At 36.7% G+C, this 25,078-nt stretch overlaps 1 protein-coding gene across 2 annotated transcripts in view; it reads left to right on the top strand.

Moving 5' to 3' along the window:
• The first annotated feature begins 1,664 nt into the window (after window positions 1-1,664).
• The window catches only part of LOC129270963 (exosome RNA helicase MTR4-like), a 28,155-nt gene continuing 4,741 nt past the window's right edge, over window positions 1,665-25,078 (top strand). For both annotated transcript variants that reach the window (XM_064106972.1, XM_064106971.1), the window contains exons 1-19: window positions 1,665-1,885; window positions 4,167-4,277; window positions 4,985-5,114; window positions 8,473-8,585; window positions 9,425-9,599; window positions 10,219-10,309; window positions 11,114-11,238; window positions 12,075-12,173; window positions 13,046-13,148; window positions 14,443-14,654; window positions 16,769-16,981; window positions 17,944-18,069; window positions 18,602-18,752; window positions 19,222-19,394; window positions 20,291-20,491; window positions 21,044-21,154; window positions 21,840-21,932; window positions 23,046-23,141; window positions 24,289-24,452. In XM_064106972.1, coding sequence (XP_063963042.1) covers window positions 1,791-1,885; window positions 4,167-4,277; window positions 4,985-5,114; window positions 8,473-8,585; window positions 9,425-9,599; window positions 10,219-10,309; window positions 11,114-11,238; window positions 12,075-12,173; window positions 13,046-13,148; window positions 14,443-14,654; window positions 16,769-16,981; window positions 17,944-18,069; window positions 18,602-18,752; window positions 19,222-19,394; window positions 20,291-20,491; window positions 21,044-21,154; window positions 21,840-21,932; window positions 23,046-23,141; window positions 24,289-24,452 — 2,582 coding nt within the window. In that variant the 5' untranslated portion in view covers window positions 1,665-1,790. The remainder of the gene's footprint in view (window positions 1,886-4,166; window positions 4,278-4,984; window positions 5,115-8,472; window positions 8,586-9,424; window positions 9,600-10,218; window positions 10,310-11,113; window positions 11,239-12,074; window positions 12,174-13,045; window positions 13,149-14,442; window positions 14,655-16,768; window positions 16,982-17,943; window positions 18,070-18,601; window positions 18,753-19,221; window positions 19,395-20,290; window positions 20,492-21,043; window positions 21,155-21,839; window positions 21,933-23,045; window positions 23,142-24,288; window positions 24,453-25,078) is intronic.

Genomic DNA, 25,078 nt, shown 5'->3' with positions numbered 1-25,078 from the left:
ATTCGGCCTGCTCTGTCAAATCCCACCATATGATTTCGAACTGAATTGTTTAAGTTTAAATGTTTTTTTTTAATGTGCTATATGTCTATAGGTAGTATATGAATGTGTACATCAGATGTGGAAATAAATTTGAATTGAAATGGAATAAAACTTTGTGTCACAGGACAACAAGGAGAAAATTAGAATTTCATATTGTGATACAAATAATAGGGGCATACAAAGGGCATACAACTGTATCGTGATATTAATTACTTTCACATCCGATGACATTTCCAGTGTTATGCTTGTTTGATTTTTCTCTTTTTAGTATTCAAAATCAACTTTTTCAAGTTGTTGGGGGTGGTGGACCATTTGAAACGGGGTCAATATATTTAGATTACACAACTCTTTTAATGTTTTGATACTCTTCTCTTTTCCCTTTTCTGTTAACATTACTTTAAAATCATAGATGTTTGCCCACAGTGGCGTACCTGCGTGGGTCACGGCATTGGGGGGGCACCAGCAAAAATTTTGAGTCACTTAGAGAGCGTGCGAAGCGCGATCAGTTGCCAGGTATACAGACATATAATAGAAACATTTTAAGGACAGTGCTATCAAACGGATATGTATCTCACTGATCACATAATGCGAGCGCGAAGCGCGAGCTGAAATTTTTTGAAATTCAGACCTAAAAAGGGACATTGTAAACAATTTTTAGTAATCATAATACGTACCTGTCTCTCTAAACATACAATGCGAGGGCAAAGCGCGAGCTGAAATTTTTGTATATATTGTCCCCAAACAAGGACATTTTAAGGACTATATTTTGGGAATCCAATAAGAGTATTGTCATATCTCACCATAGTCATCTAATGCGAGTGCCAAGCGCTTGCTGATTTTGTTTGAATAATATACATCTAAACACATGAAGCACTTTTTGTAGTCATTTTAATCATGATTATCATACGCATCTCACTAGTCAAATATTGCGAGCACGAAGCGCGAGCTGAAAATTTAGGAAATTTAGACCTGAAGAGGGGCATTCTAAGGCCTGCTTGTAGGAGTTCACGAAGACCATGCTTATTTTACTAACCAAATGATGCGAGCGCGAGGCGCAGGCAGAAATTTTTTGATATTCAGATCAGAAAAAGTGACATTTTAAGGTCTGATTTTAGGAAATTCATGAAGAACAGACATATCTCACCAATCCACGAATGCAAACGTAAGCACGGACAGGAAATAGTTTATATTAAGACCTTAAAATGGGGCAATCACTTTAAGTAGTCATGAAAAAGAAGCATATGTCACTACATAAAACAATAATAATTTGAAGTGCGAGGAAATATATTTTGTGTATGTTGACTTGAAAACGGGAGGTTTTAGTACAACAGGATTATATATCTTGTTAAACAGACAATGCGAGCACCAGGAACAATGAAGACATAGCCTATAGGCCCTGCGCAAATTAGGCCTATGTTTCATAAATTTCTTCTTTTCGATCCCAGTACGTTTCTCTCCCTTTCTCCCTCTTTTTCTCTTTTTCCCCGTTTTTTTTTTTTTTTTTTTTTTTTTTTTTTTTTTGGCCAGCCGATTGGGGGGGGGGGTGCCCCCCCATGCCCCCCCCCCCCGTTGTTACGCCACTGTTTGCCCATATGCATATAATCATGCACCGCGTCGCTCCCATCACCCTTTTTACTCGCAATTTAAAAGTCGAGTCGTCACGTCTTCGTCTGGAAAGAGTCTAAGTTTCAACTTTCAACACGTTTTCTGGGCTTTTGACTTGGTTCCCTTGTGTTTTTGCTATATTCACAATGGAAGACGCGTTCGGGGACGATCTTTTCAGTGTTTTTGATGATGGAACATCTTCCAAAGAGACATTAAATTCAAAGAAGAAATCGTCAAAAGGGTAAGTTCGTTTAAGATTCATCTAAGTGTCTGGTTCGCGGTGGATTTTGATTTTTTTTCCCTTCAGTCCCGACTGCTTATTAATTTGTATTGTTGTCATGTTGACAAATCTGTTTTTTTTTTGCTTACCTTTAAATTTATTTAGAATTAGAATCCAAATAAACTGTCTCATGAGTCATTGGTATGATGTTTTTAGTGTTTAACATTAACACTAACAATTTTTTTCTTTTGAGCTGAGTCTGATATTTTCTTTCTTTCTTTCTTTAAACTCCCTCCCGCTCTTTCTATCTCTTCTTCCTTCCTTTCTAATTCTATATAGTATCTCTTCTTCCTTCCTTTCTATATTTCCCTTTTTTCCCCTTTTTGTAGAGGTCTACTTTCTTTTCAGTTTTCCCATTCCTTTTTTTTTATTCTTGTCCTTTCTAATATATTTTTTTCTCTTCCTTTTTCTCCCTTTTCTGTCTAACAGACTAAGTTCTTTCAAATTTCTCTCCTCCCTGATCAATCTGCTTTTCTGAAGACATAAAAAAAATAAGCATGTGGAATATTATGATCATCACAGAACCAGTTTCACATTAAATCTAGAGGGATCTTCGTAACATCACATTGGTATTGCCATGACATTTTAAGATGTGGAGGCGCTGTAAAATACTCAATGGAGTTTGATGCATTTCATCTTGAAAATATAGGGCCACACCCCTGCCATGCTTTGCGGTCCTATTCTTAGAAAATGATCAGAAATATCAAACACTTGACACTTGATCAGGTATTTCCTCAGTAAACCAAGTCTCATTTACAGAAACATTGTCAAAATCACCTTCTCTAACGACAGTTATAAACTCATCAAATTGATTGTTCAGTACTTGTGTAGTATTGGTCATGTAGACAGAGCAAAGTGACGTTCTCTGGTGGCTCAACTTAACTTTTTTAAATTTGCACTTGTTCTTTTCTTAGCCGCGGTAGATTGAACTTTTGATCACTGAGGTGTGATTATTTCTCTTTGCAATACCACAGTCCTTTATTAGAGAATATCGGATTTAACTTCAATGTGCACTGCGTCATGACAATAGTTGTGTCCCTGAATAGGTTATCCTCTTGGCGGTAATCAGCCCTATCAACACCGGGTTGATTTCTGGCTGAATTTGGGGCTGTATGCAGTCTTCGGACTCCCCATCGCTAGCCAGTCAGAGCTAATCGATGCACCTCACACAAAGATAGTCAAGATCGAGCACACAAAAGTCACTGCTATATATGTTGAAATACAGGTACTCTGAAGCAAAACTCAATGGTGAAACTAAAAATCTCTATTTTGATTTAGATATCAAGAAAATAATGGCAGTAATAATCTGCAGGTAATTGTTGCCTACTGCTAAAAGGACAAGTCCACCCCAACAAAAAGTTGTTTTGAATAAAAAGAGAAAAATCCAACAAGCATAACACTGAAAATTTCATCCAAATCGGATGTAAAATAAGAAAGTTATGACATTTTTAAGTTTCACTTAATTTCACATAATAGTTATATGCACATCCTGGTCGGTGTGCAAATGAGGGAACTGATGACATCACTCACTCACTTTTTCTTTTGTATTTTATTATTTGAAATATGAAATATTCTAATTTTCTCCTCATTGTCCTGTGAAACAAAGTTTTATTTCTCACTGAACATGTGGAGTTACCATTGATGAACATAATATGGTTCAATCAAGTTGGTCCTTATTGTCAAATCTGTAAAAATTGAAATATTGTATTATTCAAACAATAAAAAAACCAAAGAAATAAGTGAGTGAGGGACATCATCGATTCTCTCATATGCATGTGACTAAATTGTGCATATAACTATTTTGTTAAAAATAAGCGAAATTTCAAAATGTCATAACTTTCTTATTTTACATCCGATTTTGATGAAATTTTCAGCATTATGCTTATCTGATTTTTTTCTGTTGATTCAAAACAACTTTTTTTTTAGGTGGACTTGACATTTAAGTAGCAGAATATTTGCAGGCATTGGCACCAAACAGCGCCATCACTTTTCTGTTTTTGTAACTGCATTTGCCCCATGCTATTCACTTTTGAAGTAAAAGGGAGTTCACAGGACAAATACTTCTTCTTAACAGGCCTCGCTGGCACCATCTCCAACTCATGATATGTGGATGGACGCATGTGACATGCGCTGCACTCGGTGCTGCACCTGTAACTCCGTTTACATGCATGTTCACAATAATGACAACTTTGTTTCAATGTTTATTCTAATATTCAACTGCCTATCTTTCTATCTCTTGCAGGCCTGAGACATCAGATGGCTCTTCAAATAAGAGAGCAGCCGAGAGTTCGGCACCCTCTGACCCAGCGGAAGCAAAGAGGCCCAAAGTCTCGCTCATTACAGAAGAACTGAAGTAAGTGTCACTTCAGTCTATTCTTTCATGTCCACTCAGAAAATATCATGAAACCAATAGGGAGTAATTGTTTTACTCTTACGTGTATAGCTCATTTCATCATCCCCTCCTCTAGAAAGGATTTGTTGAAATGATCCCTCTGTCTATTCATGTGAAGGTTTGATATTTTAAGAGACAACATTCAAAACAACTAATTTTCCATTTCTTTCTTTTTTTTTCAACTAATTTTCCATATATATATATTAAGAAATCTTACAACACTTTGTAATGATGTGATTAATTAAGTTATGAAACGCAGAATGATTTCAGCAGCAGTGGTTAAACTCATGCCATTGGGAATTATGCTTAATAAGAGCACATGACAGTTTGATGCGAATAAGGTTAAATTATGTGTATTTGATCATATACTGGTAAAGATAAACTTGGACTCTTGTCTTACAAAGAGTTATGATTGATCCGATCAACCTTTAACTGTATGGAAATCCATCATTGTCATAATTTTCCTACCAGGATTTTGCACAACATCCTTTGTTAACAAAGAACGAGCACACTGAATTGTCAAGACAATGATGAGTGTATGAGAAAACAATATTCATAAATTATTTTGAACAAAGAGGCATTTTGGATGTGGGCATTGCTGGCTTTCCATAGTCGTGGTTGATCAGATCAATCGCAACTCTTTTTTACCTTTGACCGTTCCTCCGCAGTTTGTCTGAGATCCTGCCGCAGGTGAAGACCCATGATGTAGAATGCCTTGAAGGATGTACCCATGAAGTGGCCATACCACTAGAAGAAGAATTCAAACCACTGGAACCCACCACTAAAAAGGCTGCAAAGGTATGTAGGGATGTTAGAAACACCATGTATTAAGTGCTATATAAATACAATGTATTATTATTATTATTTATTATTACGTGAAAGATGAGCTTTTTAGCTGATATCGGCATGTTTTTGTTTTGATTTTCAGCTTGATTCAGGGCCCGATATTAGTGGTTGCCCGGGTGCCCTTGGCGACCAAAGTCTGCTGGTGGGCAACCTAAAAGCCCTGCTGGTGACACGACATCTGCTCCGGCGACAATTTCTCTGGGCTTTTTTTCGTCTAAGTTATTGGGTTAGGGTTTGGGTTGCAATAGCAGTGGCGTAGACAGGTTCGTACACCTGGGGGGGATGGTGTGGGAGGGGGGTGTCCCCCCTGCAACGGTAGGGAGCTTTTGCAATTTTGAACTTGAAATCGTGCAATCCGATGCATACTTAATGAGGTAAAATAACACACACAAGCGCACACGCACAAACACACATACTCACACACACACACACACACACACACTCACACACACGGGTGCGCGCAACACACACATATTACGCCTTGAATGGACAGACATACATCGACAAGATCTACACACCGTGGCAAACGAATACAGAATGGACTGACACAAAGTATTGCATATTGAACCACACTACGTATTTTGTCCTGTGTCCCATCAACCATTACTCCGAACGGTCCATCTTTCGCAATCTGTGCCGCAAGTGTTCTAACTATGTCTGCACCGAACATCTGGATCATCTCTTCTTGGGCCTGTGGAGATGTGAAGCTGATTGACCGCTTGAGATATCTGTCAAGTCCTTCATCATCATCGCGGAAGACGTTTAGCAACTGTTGGAAGTTTCCCTCCTCAGCTGTGTGGCCTCTAAATGACAGACCCTGTCGCAGAAGGAATCGCAAGCTCTTGAAGACCTTCATCAGTGCTCGTTGGGCTGTTTCCTGCTGTTGACGGCGGTTGGCGTCCATTTTGACATCGATTTTAGCCTCAGGTTTCAAGGAAATCGCTGCCTTTGCGACTCTGTGACAAATTAAAGCCTGGTGGCTCTCAAATCTGGGTGATGCCTTTTTCCAGTTACAAAAGCCGACTGAAACAAATGCTGGTTCTTTGCTCTTGGCCAATTTCAAGAGTCCGCGTTTTTCTGCCTGTGCACAGTAGAAACACAGTACCCGTTTCAGGGAGGGTTCGTAATGGATCCAGGGGTAGCTTTGGTACCATTTGGCTTGAAACAGAATTTTCTGCGTTTTAGTTTCTACTACGGGAATGGAAGAAGTAGGATGGTGATTGGGGCTAACCCAGTCGTCAAAACCGGCATCAGCTTCATCATCATCTTTCGCCTCAGATGCTCCATCACCCTCAACGGCACTTTCTTCTGGTTGAACTTCAGGAAGAACAGGCCTATCTCCGACATCATCCGATTTTGATGTAGACGGCTGTTCGTCATCATGTTCTTCTTTCTCATTGTGCTTGAAAAAAGAAGTGATCTTTGATGTTTTCAACTTCTTATTATGAGCCATCCTAGAATCCTAAAATCAATTCACGCTGTGAATTATGTAAGTGACACACTCACATATATTTCCCCCTTAAAAAGTTAAGGAAGACAAGGCCTCCTGCTGAGCGGATTCACCACGTGTTTTTGTTTTCTAGCTAACTGCCTTAGTGCGTCCCTTCTCTCCCCGCACGTAATGCGCACATAACACGGCGTACGCTCGTAATCCGCATCCCTGATTTTCAATAGCTTCTTTCACACGTTAAAAGCCAATCTTGTGGTTATCTTGTGGTTTGCAATCTTAGAGGTATCTTGTGGTTATCTTGTGGTTTGCCCCATTTGAACACGCAAAACTCGTGGTTTCCACACCACGAGATTGCGCGCACTGCAAAATATGCGCGATTAATCTTGTGGTTATCTTGTGGTTTCCAAACCACAAGATAACCACAAAATACTTGTAAGATTTTCTTTTTTTTACCGTCTGAATTGGCTTTCACCGTGTGAATGCGGCTAATAACAATAAACACAATTACAATAATGATGAGGATTATTATTATCATCATCACAATTATTATTATTATTAATATTATAATTGGTATCATTATTATTATTACTATTATTATCATCATTATGACTTATTAAGTAACCAAATATCATTCCCCAAAACCTGGGGGGGATGATTGTACATGCCATCCCCCCCACCTTGTGAGGTGGGGGGGGATGCATCCCATTCATCCCCCCGTTGTCTACGCCCCTGTGCAATAGGGTTTTACATACAAATGTTAAGTTTAGGGTAGGGTATAGTTTTCAACCCAGGGTTGAAGTTGGTCATTTGATTAGTGTGTGGAATTTGAGGCGGAGCAATTGTCCCTGGAGCAAATATCATGGAACTGATATGGGAGATCAGCTCTTTAGCTGATATTGTTGTGTTTTGGTTTTTATTTTCAGCCTGATTCAGGGTTGAAACTAGCAGTTGCGCGGGTAACATTGGCAACCAAAAATGCTTGCGGGCAACCTAAAAGTTTCACCTTGATTGCCCAGATAGAGTCCTCCCAAATTCCAGATTTTTACTTCTGAAATTGATGGCAAGTGAGGCCAGAGCAGGAGGCAAATTTTCCAGTCCAAAGTTTTTCAACTTAGATACCCATTTCAATATCACATTGGCATAGTAGTTCTAGCTCTACATGTAGTATCGCCCAAATCTAGCACATGTCCTTGAACTAGGGCATGTACGTGGTGTTGGTTGGCGATCCAATCGAGCTTTACTTTGTTACCAATATGTTCCAGAAATTGACCGCCTGTCTGTCTGTCAGAGTTTAGCCGAGTCCTCTGTGAGAATCATATATAGCTTTACTTTAAAGTGCAGTGTTGCAACTTTATGAATTGAATTGAATTTATTGGAACATTATTGGCATCTGCCAAATCTGTTCAAAAGAAAAATACAAAGTAATACAAAACATATACAATTTGAGGAACATTAGAGGAAAAGCAGAATAACACGAGGTACAAAACAAGGTACATGTATAACCAATTATTCATACAATTAATATTGAGTGGAATGTAACAATATGTATTGGCATCAACAAAAAAACTTTATGTATAGATAAATATATATCTTTTATGGTATTAAAGTGAATGCAAATATTGTAGAGGGCACAACTTTATTTGTCAATATACTGTATATTAGCAGATCATGAATGTGGAAACGAGTCTTGGAACTAAACATTATATAATTGGACAGTTGTTACGTCTTCAGATACAAATAAAAAGACATAGGGGAGAGTGGGAAGGGGGAGGGGAGAGGGCACAAGAGCAGGTGTTCAAAATGAACCAATGAAATCACTGTATCACTATTATTTACAATTTATTTTGATGTTTATTGCAGGAGTACCCATTCATTCTAGATCCATTTCAGAAGGAGGCTATCAAATGTCTTGAAAACAACCAATCTGTGCTGGTTTCAGCTCATACCTCGGCAGGAAAGACAGTTTGTGCAGAGTAAGACATGCCATATTTTCATTTTGATTCATTCAATTTCTGCTCATGAAAATATCATTGTTGGGATTGCGTATTCATTCAGAACCTGCTTTCATATATCAAAAGCATGTGTCATGGTGTGTGATTACAAGTTATTGATACTTTCATACGATACTGCTCTCTTTTTCAGGAAAAAATAGATGTGAAAACACTCAGAAATGCTTACCGGTAATTGAAGAAAACATGATATTCCTTTCAAAATTAGTCTGTTTTGTAGACTGTTTGCAGTTTTCACATTCTTCTATTAATCATTAAAATGATTTTCTCCTGCCCTTTTGGAGACCGATGATTTTCAATACTTTAGCAGATTGTGATCCTTTCTCTTCTTGGCGATCTTACAATATGCTGTATAGCAACATTATTACGAGACAAGCAGAGAGTGGCTTACACCATTCTGATCCAGTATCCAAATTATCCCATTTTGTACATGCGGAGGCATTATCTGAAAATAAGACAGATTGTGACCCAATTTCTCCTTTGTACTCTTACATGTATGCTATAGCCAGGTCACTGAGAGTGATGGTGATATATACCACTCTGATCAATTATCCAATTAATGCCATTCCGTTCATGCAGAGGCATTATTTTGATTGTCTCAAAATGAAGATTGCGATCAATTATCTTCTTTGTACTCGTACAGATACATGTATGCTATAGCCATATCACTGAAAGACTAACTGATGGTGATGTATACCACTCTGATCAAGTATCCAGTTAATCCAATTTTATCCATGCAGAGGTACTTTATTATCTGAAAATAAGACAGACTGTGACCCAATCTTTTCCTTACACTCTTGCAGATATGCTATAGCTATGTCACTGAGAGATAAACAGAGAGTGATATATACCACTCCAATCAAAGCTCTCAGCAATCAGAAGTACAGAGAACTGTTTGAAGAGTTTCAAGATGTTGGCCTTATGACAGGGGATGTGACTATCAACCCATCTGCCAGTTGCCTCATCATGACAACGGAAGTAAGACAATTTCTATTTATTTTTATCATGAAAGTCAGTTTATTTGATTCTTATTAGCGAGTTTTTGCAATTGCAACGGGGACGTATTCTACAACGTAGTAAATCTATTGTTTAGATAGATTGTTGTATATATTTAAGTTTCTCTCATCATCCATGACTTTTAACAAAAATAGTTGTTTCATGCTACAAGTAGTTAGGCCCTTCATACTAGTTTCTCTTTTTTTTGGTGTGACATTTTTTTTTTTCTCTCTCTTCTAAAAATGCTTCTCAGCTTTCTGTCTCTCTGTAAAATTAAGTGCGTTAAAATACGCGCAGTGTCAGCTTCTGCATTGAGTATATGCCCCCATGTTTCCCCAGGTCTCCCTTTTGTTTAGAAGGGCTCATACTTAGATCTAACAGTGATTTTGATTGGTTTGTCTTTGAAAAGGTGGGCGGGAACTTACAGAGATATGACAGAGAAAAGACAATCTTCAGAATACGAATATGTGACAATCATAGCAGTGTCACATCTCGGAGAGAAATGACAAAATTTATGATAACATTTATGACAGTTTTCCAGAATACCATCCCTGAAGTCTGAATAGGTCCTGCCAAATGACTGATTCCTTTATCATTTTAGATTCTACGTAGCATGTTATATCGAGGGTCAGAGATCATGAGGGAAGTCGGCTGGGTCATCTTTGACGAGATTCATTATATGAGAGACAAGAGTGAGTATTACATTATTCTTAATTCAATCCAGATCTTGATTTTCATTTTAAAAAATATACATTTACAGATCTATAAAAACAAAGTGGAAGTACCGATTTAATTAGAAACATTCAGATATAATATTGCATTCATAATATTGAAATAATTGAAAAAATATGATAACAAATTATAAATAAAGAAGGTGAAAAAGCCCAAAAATCATTGGAATGTGTATTTGCCAAAATCATTTGTATGCAATTTGAACATCATGTGATCCAAAAAAAAAAGAAAAAAAAAGAAGAGAATTATGTTCATTTTGGGGTGACAGAAGCTATCATATTTGTAATCAACATAAGTTGTCATAGTGGTATAGATATCATTTCATTTCCAATTCCAACATTTACAATATGTTTTGTTCCATACATCTTGATATAATAAACAATAAAACAAAATTTCTTTGCACAATAAATTTTCAAGATTATCATCCAAACAGGTTGGGAATGGAGGAGTCTGCTAAAAAAGTGGAGCTTGGAGAGTGCAGCCTCCTATTGAAATATTCTTAGAAAATACATGTAGTATTTAAACTAAAAAAAAAAAACAGGATGACGACTTGAGCGTAAAACCAGTTAGAGTGTATTAAAAAAAAGAAAGACAGAGAAAAAATAAAGAAAATGCGAGATGAAAAATATCCATATTTTTGTGGCACTCCCATCGAATTTTGCGGCTCAGCAGGATAACAAATACTTTTTGAGGTTGCGGAGATAGTGCACAATTATTATGAATAAATCTGATTGCGATATCTAATTCCTCTTATTTGTTTTCAGATCGAGGTGTAGTTTGGGAAGAGACCATTATCCTCCTTCCCGACAATGTCCACTATGTGTTCCTCTCTGCTACCATTCCTAATGCTAAACAGTTTGCAGAATGGATCTGTCATCTTCACAAACAGGTGAGTTATATTGCACGTAAAAGGATGCATCCTTCAACAAATGTTTATTTTGAAATTTTTCATCAAATTCATGATACTTATTATTATTACTTATTTTTGGGGTGTTGCAAGAAACTTGCAATTGATTGCAAGTCAATTTTAGGTCATAAAATCAATCGTAAGTCATACATTTCATCGCAGGTTTACAATAGCTTGATAGTCTGCTTCGTGCATCAACAAGTCTAATCTGACTTGCTTTTGAAAATTAAATTGATCTACCACTTGTAAATTTGCATCTCAAATTTGCCATTGATTGCAATTATTTTCTTGCAATGTATGTTTGCCTTTGATTTTCCAGCCATTGTTTTCATATGTTTAATTATGATATTATCAAAAATCTATATTGTGTAAATGTTGAATTAAATCTCTTGCATTTGGAACATAAAAAAATCACACATCAGAATTTTTCTCTTTTTAAATTTCAAGTTACTTATTATTATTCTCTTAAAAAGTTTGCCTATTTGAAAATAGAATCTGTGTAATCTTGAAAAACTGTTTCTTTAATTTTATTCTAGAATCCACTTTCACTATCATCATTTCCATGAGTACATTGTTAATGTTATGTTAAATATTGTTATTATGAACTTCATATCTTCATCTCATAATCTAATAAATCATGAAAAATCAATAATCTGAACTTTGATTTGGAATACATTTTGAACATATGCTCAGTCTTGTGAATTATAAACTTTCAATCTTGGTACATATATTTCATAATAAAAAAAAAATCATAAAAGAAATTATTCAATGTTTCAATCTATATACCTACCGTATTATCACTGGTGTCATTGTTACAGCCATGCCATGTGGTGTACACAGAGTACCGCCCTGTACCATTGCAGCATTACATCTTCCCGGCTGGAGGGGATGGACTTCATCTGGTGGTCGATGAAAAGGTAAGAAAGAAGTCCCTAGTCCCCCATGCAGTAGGAAACAAAAAGATTAATGGAATTCACAGATTTTTAAAGAAAGTCACAATCTTTCAGGCCCAAGAAATTTGAATTACAAAAATACAGTGAAAATGATCAAAATCAAAGCAAAATTCAATAAAACAAAACCAAGCATCAGCAGAACTTCTGCCTACCATACCTGTTTGCAGACTTGGTAAGCATGTGTTTTCCAAACTTTATCTGAGTACTTCAGTGCATGTATATTGGAAGCTAATATTTCACTAATATATTCACTATTTATATTTATGTATGTTTTTTTTAATGTCTCCAAAGTATGCAGAATTTAGTGTTGAGTACCCCTAAGAGCACAGAATTTGTATTTTAGAAAGCAAACAATTTGGGAAGTTATGTGAGATTCAAAAAACGACAAGAGCCTTTGTATAACAAGAGAAATTTATATATTGCATAATGAATATAAGTACAGGTAAATCTGTCTAAGTCAAATCTTTTGCATTCATAGAAATCTGTTTGACCTAGGTGAAGCTTATCTAAAGAAGAGGTAGATATCTTGTTTGCCATAATCAGGGCCATGTAGCATTAACAAATGTAATTAATTGTGCAATCTAGTGTAACTGTAACCCTATGGAAAACTACTAACAGACAATTACAATCAATTGTAAATATTGATTGTATCTATTTATGTTACCCCTGCTGGTTTGAAAATTAATTTAATATTGAAATACTTGATGAACAAAGTTAGATTTTAGAACAGAAGGATGGCAAAAGGATGATTCATGCTGTCATTAGTCCTTATTTCATATTGTCAACAGATTCCAATTTAGTAATTATATTGGTCAATTTCTTCAATGCTATTGTAGGGTGAGTTCCGTCAGGATAACTTCAACGCTGCCATGCAGGTTCTGCGAGACGGAGGAGATGCTGCCAAGGGCGACCAGCGAGGGCGTCGTGGAGGCACAAAAGGTACATTTTTACCATTCTGGTAGAAATTATTTCTTATATTTCTTGAACACAAATGACAGGTTGTCTGCCTTTCAAAAACTAACAATTCCTATTATTTTAGGGAAATTCCTATAATTTTGTGTTTAATGATCAACCGTTTTGTTTGTCCACCCCCATTTTCCTCCACCTTAACTTTACTTCGTGAACTGCTCAGTCCTTGATGATCAGACAGATTTACAACTTTTTGTATTGAATTGAATTGATTTTATTTCATTCTTCAAAAAAAAATATGTACAAGTCAGTACATAAAAGTAAAAAATGATGAACATATAAATACATGGTTATAGAAAATAGCATTAAAGATAGTTTTACATAAGAGAACAACAGATAAAACAGTTCATGTCGAATGAGGGGTCAACAAAAAAGAGAAATTTACCTTTTTGAGCGTTGACCCCAAAATAAATACATGATAGTAAGAAAGGGGGGGGGGGGCAAAAACAACAAATTTAAAGTTGTGGTGAACTCTTAAATATACATGTATGATTTAAAGTTACTGAGTACAAGTTTAATAAAAATTGAAAGGAATGTTTAAAGCTATTAACAGAAAGTTGAATCTGAAGATGGTTTGGAATAGTACTTCAAAGATGAGGACCTCTATAAAATAAATGACGTAGAAAACATGGAAAAGTCATTTCAAGAACATCCCATATTATTGGCTCCGAGACTTTCATAGTTTACGTTATCGCTATAGATATTGGTATTAAGTGGGTTCATGAAAAAAAAATGAAAACGAAAATCTATACTTTATTGTTTGACACAGAAATCAGGATTCGTAGTCCTCCGAAAGTTCATTTTGCCCAATTGATCGTGGGCTCGGCAGCCATTGAGCAGCGCTTGATCGACGTTGCTCTATCCCTTAAATTGTTGAATACCAAACAGGGTAGCAACAATCCCCATCTTTGAATGTATTTTGGTCTGACGTGGCTGGGGCTTGAATTCCCAACCTTCCGTTAATTATAAGATGTCCGCTCTACCAACTGAGCCAACACACATCTAAGACTGTATTTTGATGGTTCCATTACATTCGCTCCTGCGACAATTGCTCCTACTGAAAATGCACACATTAAGCCAAACCTTAAACCCGTGCTTCAAACCTTACCTTGACCTCAGTCCAAATCCTCAAAAGATTCTGAACAAAAAAACATATCACACCCTATCCTTAACAATATATCTTCAGAGAAATAATCGGAAGAGCATTTGTTGTCAGAGCAAATGTGACGTTACCGTTATGACACCCTTGTGATTTCTTTACCAGGACCTTCAAACATCTTCAAGATTGTGAAGATGGTGATGGAGAGAAGCTTTCAGCCTGTCATCGTCTTCAGCTTCAGCAAAAAGGAATGCGAGGCGTACGGCCTTCAGGTCTCCAAGCTTGACTTCAACACACAGGAGGAGAAGACACTGGTAGTGGAGGTCTTTAACAACGCAATGGACTGTCTTTCAGAAGAAGATAAGAAACTTCCCCAGGTAAGGCATTTGAAGGTTTGCGTGGTGGTATGAACAATCGTGGAAGTGGTTTATGGTGCACCATGTGCAAAGTACTGGAAAGGACTTAGCAAAGTGTATGGAGGTAGGAGTGAAATTGAATCATGAGAAAGTGGACTTTGGAAAGAAGAGTATCTTTCAGAATTGAGTGAAGATGGACCGTCAACATTCCCGAAACTTTGAGTCTTTCACAGTCAACCTGTCCGAAACGTCAAGTCTTCTCTCCCGCTCCTGCTCTACAACTCCACTTGCCGACTCAAACCAGCCTTGTCTCATCTACTCAAGCCTCTCCCACCTCTCCAATTCAAGCCAGCATTCTACTCAAGCCTCTAATTGTACCTACTACTCAAGCTTTCCACTCCTTCTGGTTTTCATTCCTCTTAAGGACTATACTCATTTCTTGCCTCTCCGTTTCACTCCTACCTCGATATACTTTTCTTAATACATTCCAGGACTAACACATGGTGTACTGTAAACCACGTCTGCAATTACTTAGGTAAAATAATTGTTGTTATGATGTTAAATCATTACACCTCAAAATCAAAACAACAAATGTGGACAGTTTACAAAAAAAAACCTTGATTTAAGAGTTATATGGCATAAGTAGGAATCTTAATTTGCCTAGGGAGAGTTCCCTACAGGAATTCAGAGACTGTTTTAGATATTAGGTGTTTTTGTCTCGCCTGCATAGCAGAGCGAGACTATAGGCGCCGCTTTTCCGACGGCGACGGCGGCGGCGGCGTCAACATCAAATCTTAACCTAAGGTTAAGTTTTTGAAATGACATCATAACTTAGAAAGTATATGGACCTAGTTCATGAAACCTGGACATAAGGTTAATCAAGTATTACTGAACATCCTGCTTGAGTTTCAGGTCACATGACTAAGGTCAAAGGTCATTTAGGGTCAATGAACTTAGACCATGTTGGGAGAATTATTTTCAAAATCTTAACCGAAGGTTAAGTTTTTGAAATGACATCATAACTTAGAAAGTATATGGACCTAGTTCATGAAACTTGGACATAAGTTTAATCAAGTATTAGTGAACATCCTGCTCGAGTTTCAGGTCACATGACCAAGATCAAAGGTCATTTAGGGTCAATGAACTTTGGTCAAGTTGGGGGTATTTGTTGAATTACTATCATAACTCTGAAAATTTATGAATCTAGTTCATGAAACTTGGACATAAGGTTAATCAAGTATTAGTGAACATCCTTCCTGAGTTTCAGGTCACATGGCCAAGGTCAAAGGTCATTTAGGGTCAATGAACTTTGGCCAAGTTGGGGGTATTTGTTGAATTACCTTCATAACTTTGAAAATTTATGGATCTAGTTCATGAAACTTGGACATTAGGTTAATCAAGTACCACTGAATATCCTGTGCGAGTTTCAGGTCACATGACCATGGTCAGTGGTCATTTAAGGTCAATGAACTTTGGCCGTGTTGGGGGTCTTTGTTTAATTACCATCCTAACTCTGAAGGTTTATGGATCTAGTTCATAAAACTTGGGATATAAGAGTAATCAAGTATCACTAAACATCCCCTGTGAGTTTCAGGTCACAAAACCAAGGTCAAAGGTCAGTTAAGGTCAATAAAATTAGGCCATGTTGGGGTAATTGTTGAATTGCCATCATAACTTTGGAAGTTTATGGATAGAGTGAATGAAATGTGGACATGGGTGTTTGACAAGTCTTAAGTCACCGTTCAAATGTCATCTATGGTCAATGAACCTGGTATTATGTCATTATATGAATGGTGTGTTTATGAATGATTATTTTATAGTAGTTTTCAAAGTTAGCACTGCTGCTATATTAAATTGCGTAATGCAGGCGAGACTGCCAGAGCGGTTCCACTTGTTAGATGTTACCATGGCAGTTGCCTTAGTGGCAAAGATATCATAGTTGTAACTTTCTATGAAACAGGTCCCTAACGGAATACCATCCATTATATAAAGAATTTCGCTGCTGAAAGCACCTTCTTGAATACTGAGGTATTCCTAATTTTCAAGGTGTGCTTGAGATAAGTATATACATTTCTTAAGAAGAATATTACAAAAGTTCAGGAAATGTTTCTATGTTCCTCTCCTGTGCCCACTAGGTTGAGAACGTCTTACCCCTCCTGAAGAGAGGAGTCGGGATACACCACTCCGGTCTGCTTCCTATCCTCAAGGAGACCATTGAGATACTGTTCTCTGAAGGCCTCATCAAGGCGCTCTTCGCTACGGAGACCTTCGCCATGGGTCTCAACATGCCCGCCAGGACGGTCATCTTCACCAACGCACGCAAGTTTGATGGCAAGGATTTCAGATGGGTGAGTGGTAGTGGGGTTAAAAAAAACACATGTACACTTTACACCCTTATTATGGATGACTTTACAATTGTGTGTAAGTTGCCAAATCTGTAAATTCTAAAAGCAACACTTCCAAATGACAATGCAGTTTTAGGGTTAACAATATTTCGATGACAAGAAATCATAAACTATGTTTATCAGCTGATAATTGAGGTGATTTACCATTTACAGTGCTTTCCATAGGTTTGCATGTACAATACCATTACAAAATCAAACCATACAATCTAGTACTTTATAAAACCAGTTTGCTGCAAAGTACAGAACAGGTTGATGACACTTATCTTGAACTGATTGATATTCAAGTTAAGATTTCATCAATTTTTTTCTTATCTGCTTCTAGGAGGGACTTTTGAATTTTTAGAATATTATATAGAATGTCTTAGAGGTGACTTTTCCCTCTTAATCGAGAGGGTCAGGGATTCAAATCTTACTCAAAAGCATCAATTTCCATTAAAGGCCACCGCACACCTTACGACTGTTCGCGATCCGATTTTGGAACAAATCACATTTTGCTCATTTTCTGAAAATGTGAATGGAACATATCATTTTATTTGAGGTTAAAATTAATTGAAAGAATACTAATATCAACATTTTGAAAGATTGCACGCCTTTATTTTGGAGTATAGGCCAAATTAGCTTCAAATCGTAGCCAATCGTACGACTGCTAAGACGTCATTACGACTAGATATTAAATTCGCTTTTATTCTAAGAAGGATGATAGCATAATCACAGATTTGAACATAGGTATTCGTACGATGATTTAGAACATTACACAGTAAGATATTCTAAGTCTCAATATTATCATCAAATTCTACTACATTTTATTCTAAAATCGGGTCGCAGACCAATCGTAAGGTGTGCGGTCGCCTTAAGAAATTTATCCATATTTTGGTGCACCCAACTCTCTCTTTGACTGTCCTCAGATTACATCCGGTGAGTACATACAGATGAGTGGGCGTGCAGGAAGGCGTGGTTTGGATGACAGGGGTATCGTCATCCTCATGATAGATGAGAAGATGAGTCCAGGTGTTGGCAAGGACATTCTACAGGTAAATTTTTACACTAGGGGCATCAGTAACAACATTGTTCTAACTTTTCAGTACATATAGTGTTACATATTGTATGTGAACTGTAAAGTTAGTGGTTGTTTTAACACTGGTGTGCTAGATTCTGTGCTGAAAATTTTCTAGTGATGTACGTGTGGCAGAATTAGGATTTTTGTGTTGAAAATAGGATTTTTCAGATAAACTAGTAGGATTTTTGTTCTAACTAGGTTGGCAGCTCTGCATATCATGCATTATTTTATCCTTATATGTTATCATCTTTCTAAAAGGTAATCCCTAGATAAAATGTCAAAAGATATCGTGAACTCTTTCGTGATTTTGTTGTGTAAGAATGCCCTTAGGAACACATTTTAGCGCACCCCATTGGTGCAGAAACGCCCTTCAGCATTGTCCTAATGCGTGCTGCTTACGACATTTTTGCACGGATGTGATGCCCGAAAGTGTGGTGTTAAGTGCATTGTTGCACTGACACAACAATATATCACCTTTGTCTGACCTCTGACCTTTCACCCCCCAGGGTCAGCCGAATCCACTGAACAGTGCCTTCCATCTGACCTATAACATGGTGATGAATCTTCTGAGGGTCGAAGGCATCAATCCGGAATACATGCTGGAGAGATCATTCTTTCAGTTTCAGAGCTATACAGCCATTCCAGAACTCTTTGAGAGTAAGTTTTCAAATCATCATGTATGCTTCAAATTCATACCATTATGATCATTTATAAATGTCATATAAATCTAGATGACAGGTTATGAATGTTTTTAACAGAAATATGGCGCAATATAAATGCTGAGGATCATTATCATCAATCATCACAAAACTCATTGTGAATCAAACTACTTCCTCGCTCTTTAGCAAGTGCTCATGAAAGTTGGCACAAATCTTCATCTTGAGGTAAAGACTTCATTATCATGGTAACGGCATAGGACGGGAGTATTAATCACCTTCAGTGATATTTCTATTTTTTTAGATTATAATTTTGAAGACTATATATTATTGAAAACGACCGATGCAATCATTAAATTTTGTGAGCCTTACAACCTGTTGTATGCACTTGTAAATTTTGATGAGGCAGACTAAATAGAATTGTGTTTTTACCGTGATATTTTGCCATTCTCATTGCCATGGTGATACAGAGCTTCGGAAGCTGGAGGAGGAGTATAACGCCATGGTGATACCCCAGGAGGACAGCGTTGAGTCTTATTACAAGATCAGACAACAGCTGAAGAAGCTTGCCAAAGACATCCAGGGGTTCATCACAAAACCAAAATACTGTCTCCCCTTCATGCAACCAGGCAGGATGGTGAAGGTGAGAAGGCAAATAATAAAGGAAAAACAAAATCAGCATAATTGAGTTTGATAAATAAATGATAAGTTGATCACTTGTTTTATGTACATGCACCTATACAGGTGATTGAAGGGTGAGTTGAAATGATGAAAATTGAGTTTTTGTAACTTCTTCAATTTACACATTTGAAGTTTCTGTTTCTGGGCTCTGTTTCAGCAAGACTTACAATTATATTAAGTCTGCCTTTCTTTGTAACTAACATGGTAACAGGGCTAATCAGCCAGTTTCCATGGTAGTTAAGATAATGGAAAAATTACCATAATTATAAGTCTTCAATAATTGGGCCCTGGTTACATATCCTTTGTCACCATATCTCCATATTTTTGAGGGTGCACGATATAAAGAGCATTTTGATTATCCAAGTTTGATCGTTATGTTTATAGTTTGAAGGGTTTCTTTTTTTCTATATTTAGAAGTTTATAATAAAGTTCCTTAAGGTGCCCATTCACAATGAAATATCTAGTTTAATGGAATCAAAGTGACAGAATATGTTCTATTGCATTATCAGTGGAAAGGAACAAACTCCTCACTTTCATCCCTTTCTAATTTATCTTTTAAGCAAAAACCTCTAATATTTCAAGCTCTTTTGCATATATTGCATGAGATATACATTGAAATATTGTGCAACAATTATTTGGCTTTCCAACATTTTGGCCCCGTTAAACAAAGCTTAGCGATGAATTGCATATATGAAAGAAAACTATTTATTGGTTCCTTGTCAGTATTTTGAACCAAATGCATATGTAACATTGATCTTGATTGGTCAGTCCAGTTTAGCGATTGATCGCTAATCATTGTGTTACGGAGCCCTGATACATGTCGTTCAAAATCTTTGTAAATCATTGCTCCAAACAAAGGTGAAGAATGGGGATGATGCCTTTGGCTGGGGTGTGGTGGTGAACTTCAGGAGGAAAGCAAATCAGAAGATGAACAATCCCAGTGATGATTCGCCCCTCTACATCTCAGAGGTCCTTCTCAACTGCTCTCAAGAGAGCATCAAGAATGCTGCCTCGGAATCAGCTAAGCCTCCCAAGGAAGGGGAGAAGGGAGAGATGACGGTGAGCTCTGTTTGAAGATGGTGATGATGGTGATGGTGGTGATGTTGATGTTGCTTTGGTGATGGTGGTGGTGCTAGGGGTTGTGGTGGTGATGATAAATATGAAAATATTGGTGGTGGTGGTGATTCTGATGATGATACATGTAGAGGTGATGATGAGGATGATGATGATGATGATAATGATGATGATGGTGATGATAGTGGTGTTATGATAATGATGATTTACAGTGATGATGATTGTGGTGGTAATGGTAATGATGGTGATGATGACAAAGACATGATGATGGTGGTGATGATGACGATGATGATGATGACGGATGATGTTGATGACAAAGATGATGATGATGATGATGATAGTGATGGTTGTGATGCTGATGGTGCTGATGATGATGGTAAAGATGAATTAATTCTTTTCTAAACTTATTTAATAATTTTTAAAGTGCTTTGCCACATTGTCATGTTATCACCTGTTTCTCTCATAATGTACATTTACATGTATCTGCAGTTGTATTTATAACTTTTTCTAAAACTGTGATTGTTTGGTTGATTTCAGGTTGTACCCATAATGCTTCACCTGATCAGTGAGATTAGCAGTGTCCGAATCTACCTACCCAAAGATTTGAGGCCACCAGACAATAGACAGAGCGTAGGCAAATCAATACAGGTAGGATTTTTTCCCTCTTCTTCACAGTATTGCAATGGCCTAATTAGCATAAATTAGCATTTTATGCTTCAAGTATGATTACTCACATCCTGTCCCTTGTAATATTTATTTTTTAGTTACGCTTCTCACATTGTCTCTATAAATGTCATGTTGCCATGACAACTTTAGTTTTATCTCTTCATGCGATGCAATTCAAGTTTGGAAATAGGAAGACCTTAGTTCGAAAAATTGATTTCTCCAATGTGGGTTTGTGTAGAAAAATATGCGTTATTTACTATATTTGTACAGGCAAAGATAAAGGTGAAACATCTAGAATATGAAGGGGTGTAGAAAAATACTTCAAGAAAATAAATGGGAGGGATACAGAAATAGAAGGAAATGTTTACAGTTGAATGAAATAAGGTCAAAGTGGTTTCGTTTTGAGTGTGTGTGCGGACGAGGGAGAGCAAGACTGAGAAAGGGGTAACTGGAATTAATTAATTGATTATTGGCAAAAGGAAGAGATATGGAGAAAGATAGGAAGGGACAGACAAAAAGGGGAGAGGTCTGACATTCAAGACTATTCCATGACTCATCTTTATCATTTTCCATTTAGAGAGAGATAGGATGAGGGAAGAAATAGAGAGCAGAAAACTGACATATAAAACTATTATGTGACTTGTCTTGATCATTTTCTGATTTGTAGGAGGTCCAGAGAAGATTTCCCGATGGCCTCCCTCTTCTAGATCCTGTGGAGGACATGGGTATTAAAGATGATGCACTCAAGAAAGTGGTAGAGGTAAAGAGAATATCTTTGTTTATATTTTCATTTGCTCGATAAAGACTTGTCAAACATTTTAAAACTACTGCCACATGCCACAGATCCTGCAGACATCGGCTTCATAGAAGACTTTGTTATTATTGCTGTTATTGTTGGAAGTTGTAGTAGAGTAGAAGTTTGGGCAGTAGAAGTATAAGAAGTAGTAGTTATAGGGCTTCCAAGTTTCCCTGATTGTTAGGTTAAAGGAGAATGAAACCCTTGAAACCAGCTGAATCCATATCAAAGAGAAAAATCAAAGAAACATATTGTTGAAAGTTTGAGGAAGATTGAATGAATAATAAGAAAGTTATGAGCATTTGAATATTGAGATCACTAATGCCATGTAGATCCTCCTATTGGCAATGCGACCAAGATCTGTGATGTCACACACGTACAACTCCCTCATTACTTTAGTACATATTTCACTTATATTCTCACTTTTATAGAGTCTATCACAAGGTGAGGTGTTCTCTTTATGAGAGGACAAGTACAGAGGTTTCACAACATTATATCATTGATGAATCGTTTGTCATATGATTAGAATGAGCAAAAAGAGATGTTTTGGGGTATATTTTCAGTCTCCAAAAGGGGAGAGTTGTTCATCTGTGACATCATAGATCTTGGTCGCATTGCCAATGGGAGGATCTCCATAGCATTAGTGATCTAGACATTCAAATGCTCATAACTCTTCTATTGCTAGTCCTATTTTACTCAAACTTTTGTTGATCTTATTCTTTGATTTTTCTGCTTTCACAAAAGCTAACTTGCTCCAAGAGTTTCATTCTCCTTTAAGTCAAAGTGAAAAACTGAAGAAGTAAACGAAGAAAAAAAAAAGAAGTAGTAGTAGTAGTAGTAGTGGTAGTGGTAGTGGTAGTGGTAGTGGTAGTGGTAGTAGTAGTAGTAGTAGTCGTCGTCGTCGTCGTCGTCGTAGTAGTAGTAGTAGTAGTAGTAGTAGTAGTAGTTTTATAATAATGATAATAATCTGTTTGAGATCTTAATAGGTTTTTTTTCCTTTTGTATTTATAAATTCATATTTACATCCATTTCATGATCAATTCAATGTATTTCCTTTGCCCTTTTTTCTTTCTGTAGAAAGTGGAAGCTTTTGAAGAGAGGATGTACTCACATAAACTGCATTCTGACCCAGAGTTGGAGAAACTTTATGGTCTCTATGAGAAGAAAGCACAGGTAAATTTGTTATGGCAAACTAATTTGAGGGAATTTTTTTTTGATAGCACACTTGTTATCTTATGAAAATACATTTGGTGTTAAGTGGATGGTGTAATGTTTTTACTCTGTACAATGAAAAAAAATTAGAGCAGTGAATATCAAGTGTTCGAGTAAGGTCATAATATTGTCTGTATACCATATAAATATTTACATGTATATGTAAACAAATGACTCTGAAATAGAGATTGTTTGAGCATGGAATATATATTCAGTAACATTCATTTTATTCATTATTTAACTATTGCAAAATTGTGATGACTGTGATGATTGATTATCATTTTTTCAGTGACTGATTCTTTGTGAATATTTGAATTTGAATGCTTTATTTTTCATTGACTTATATTCTAAATCCAATTTTTGAAAATGCTAAAATCTTTAGATTTATTTGAGGATAATACTGGATTTGATAGGTAGTAGCACTATTTCGAAAGATGAATTATGCATGTATTCTGTATTTTATAAACCAGAATTTCTGGCTGTTAAATTAAACAGTTGTGCTCAAAAGTAAGTGAATCCCACCACAAAATGCATTCCTTTAAACTGAGTGTTGAATGTAGACAACAACACTACAATGTTCGGCTAGCCCAGAAAAACAAACTTTATTGAACCTAAAACATGACAGAACCTGAACACTTTAAATATGTTCATTTTCTGTTGGGGTCACTAACTTTGAGCACCACTATATATGCTCTGCAATAGATGAAAAGTAAACATTAAAACAGTGTAGTATGTTTCACGGAACACCATGCATCTTTCTTGAGCAAATGTTGGTCCTGAAAATGACCACCGAAACTCGACGTTTTGACAAATGTGTTCATTTCGTCTTCAGGAGAATGAGCAAAGTTGTAAGAGCAGGCCTTATATACTCTGTCAACGTGCCTTGCAGGGTACATGTATCAGAATATATACATAAGGCCTGCTTATACAACTTTGCTCATTCTCTCGAAGACGTCAAGAACACACTTGTCAAAACGTCGAGTTTGGGTGGTCCTTTTCAGGACCAACACTTGCCCAAGAAAGATACAGGGTCTACCGTGAAACCTACTACACTCTTCTTTGCCATGGAAACCTTCAGAAGTTAAACATTAAAACATTTGACTGACAGCTTGCAGATCAGATAAGAGAAGCTAAGCGAGAGCTGAAGAAAGCAAGGACCGTGATTCAGATGGACGAACTGAAATGCAGGAAGAGAGTCATCAGAAGGATGGGTTTTGCAACGCCGGCTGACGTCATCGAGACGAAGGGGCGTGTTGCTTGTGAGATTAGCAGGTGGGAAACGGGGTAGCATTTCATGAAGTAATATCATTGACTATTTGTTATAAGCTACTGCAAATCCTTGCATCTGATTGGCTGAGAGCAAATGTGTAAGTGAAAATCACTGCCAAAGCTTTTCATGAAACGCTCCTTCAGGCATGCCAAGTTTATTTTTTCTGTGAAGAGAATCCATGTGGAAAATATGGTGCATTTACTCTCCTGGGGTTTGTTTCATAAATTTGTTTTAATAACAAAATTGCAATAACAGTTAAAAGCTACTGAAATCCTTCAATCTGATTGGCTCGTAGTAAAAGTAAATTTGTTATAGAAATTGTGCATTTGTTATAACAACAAGTCTTTATGAAACAGACCCTGAACTGTAAAGTGTTAACGATATCATGAAGGAACTATTTTGTGCTAACAATACGACAAGTAACACATCATATAAGATTAAATATGTTAAGAAAACTGGTCTTTTAGTTTCAAATCTTGACTTTCAATCTTTTAATTATACAAAGTTACTCATTCTTGAAACAGCTTTTTTTAAAACCAATTTGAGGTAATGATAATAATAATAATAATATACTATACTTGTCTTGTGCATATCACAATATGTTTCTATGCCATGGAAAAAAGAGAGT

This window comes from Lytechinus pictus, chromosome 11 (assembly GCF_037042905.1).
Source record: "Lytechinus pictus isolate F3 Inbred chromosome 11, Lp3.0, whole genome shotgun sequence".
Taxonomy (NCBI): domain Eukaryota; kingdom Metazoa; phylum Echinodermata; class Echinoidea; order Temnopleuroida; family Toxopneustidae; genus Lytechinus; species Lytechinus pictus.
This window is presented reverse-complemented; position numbering and strand designations above follow the sequence as displayed.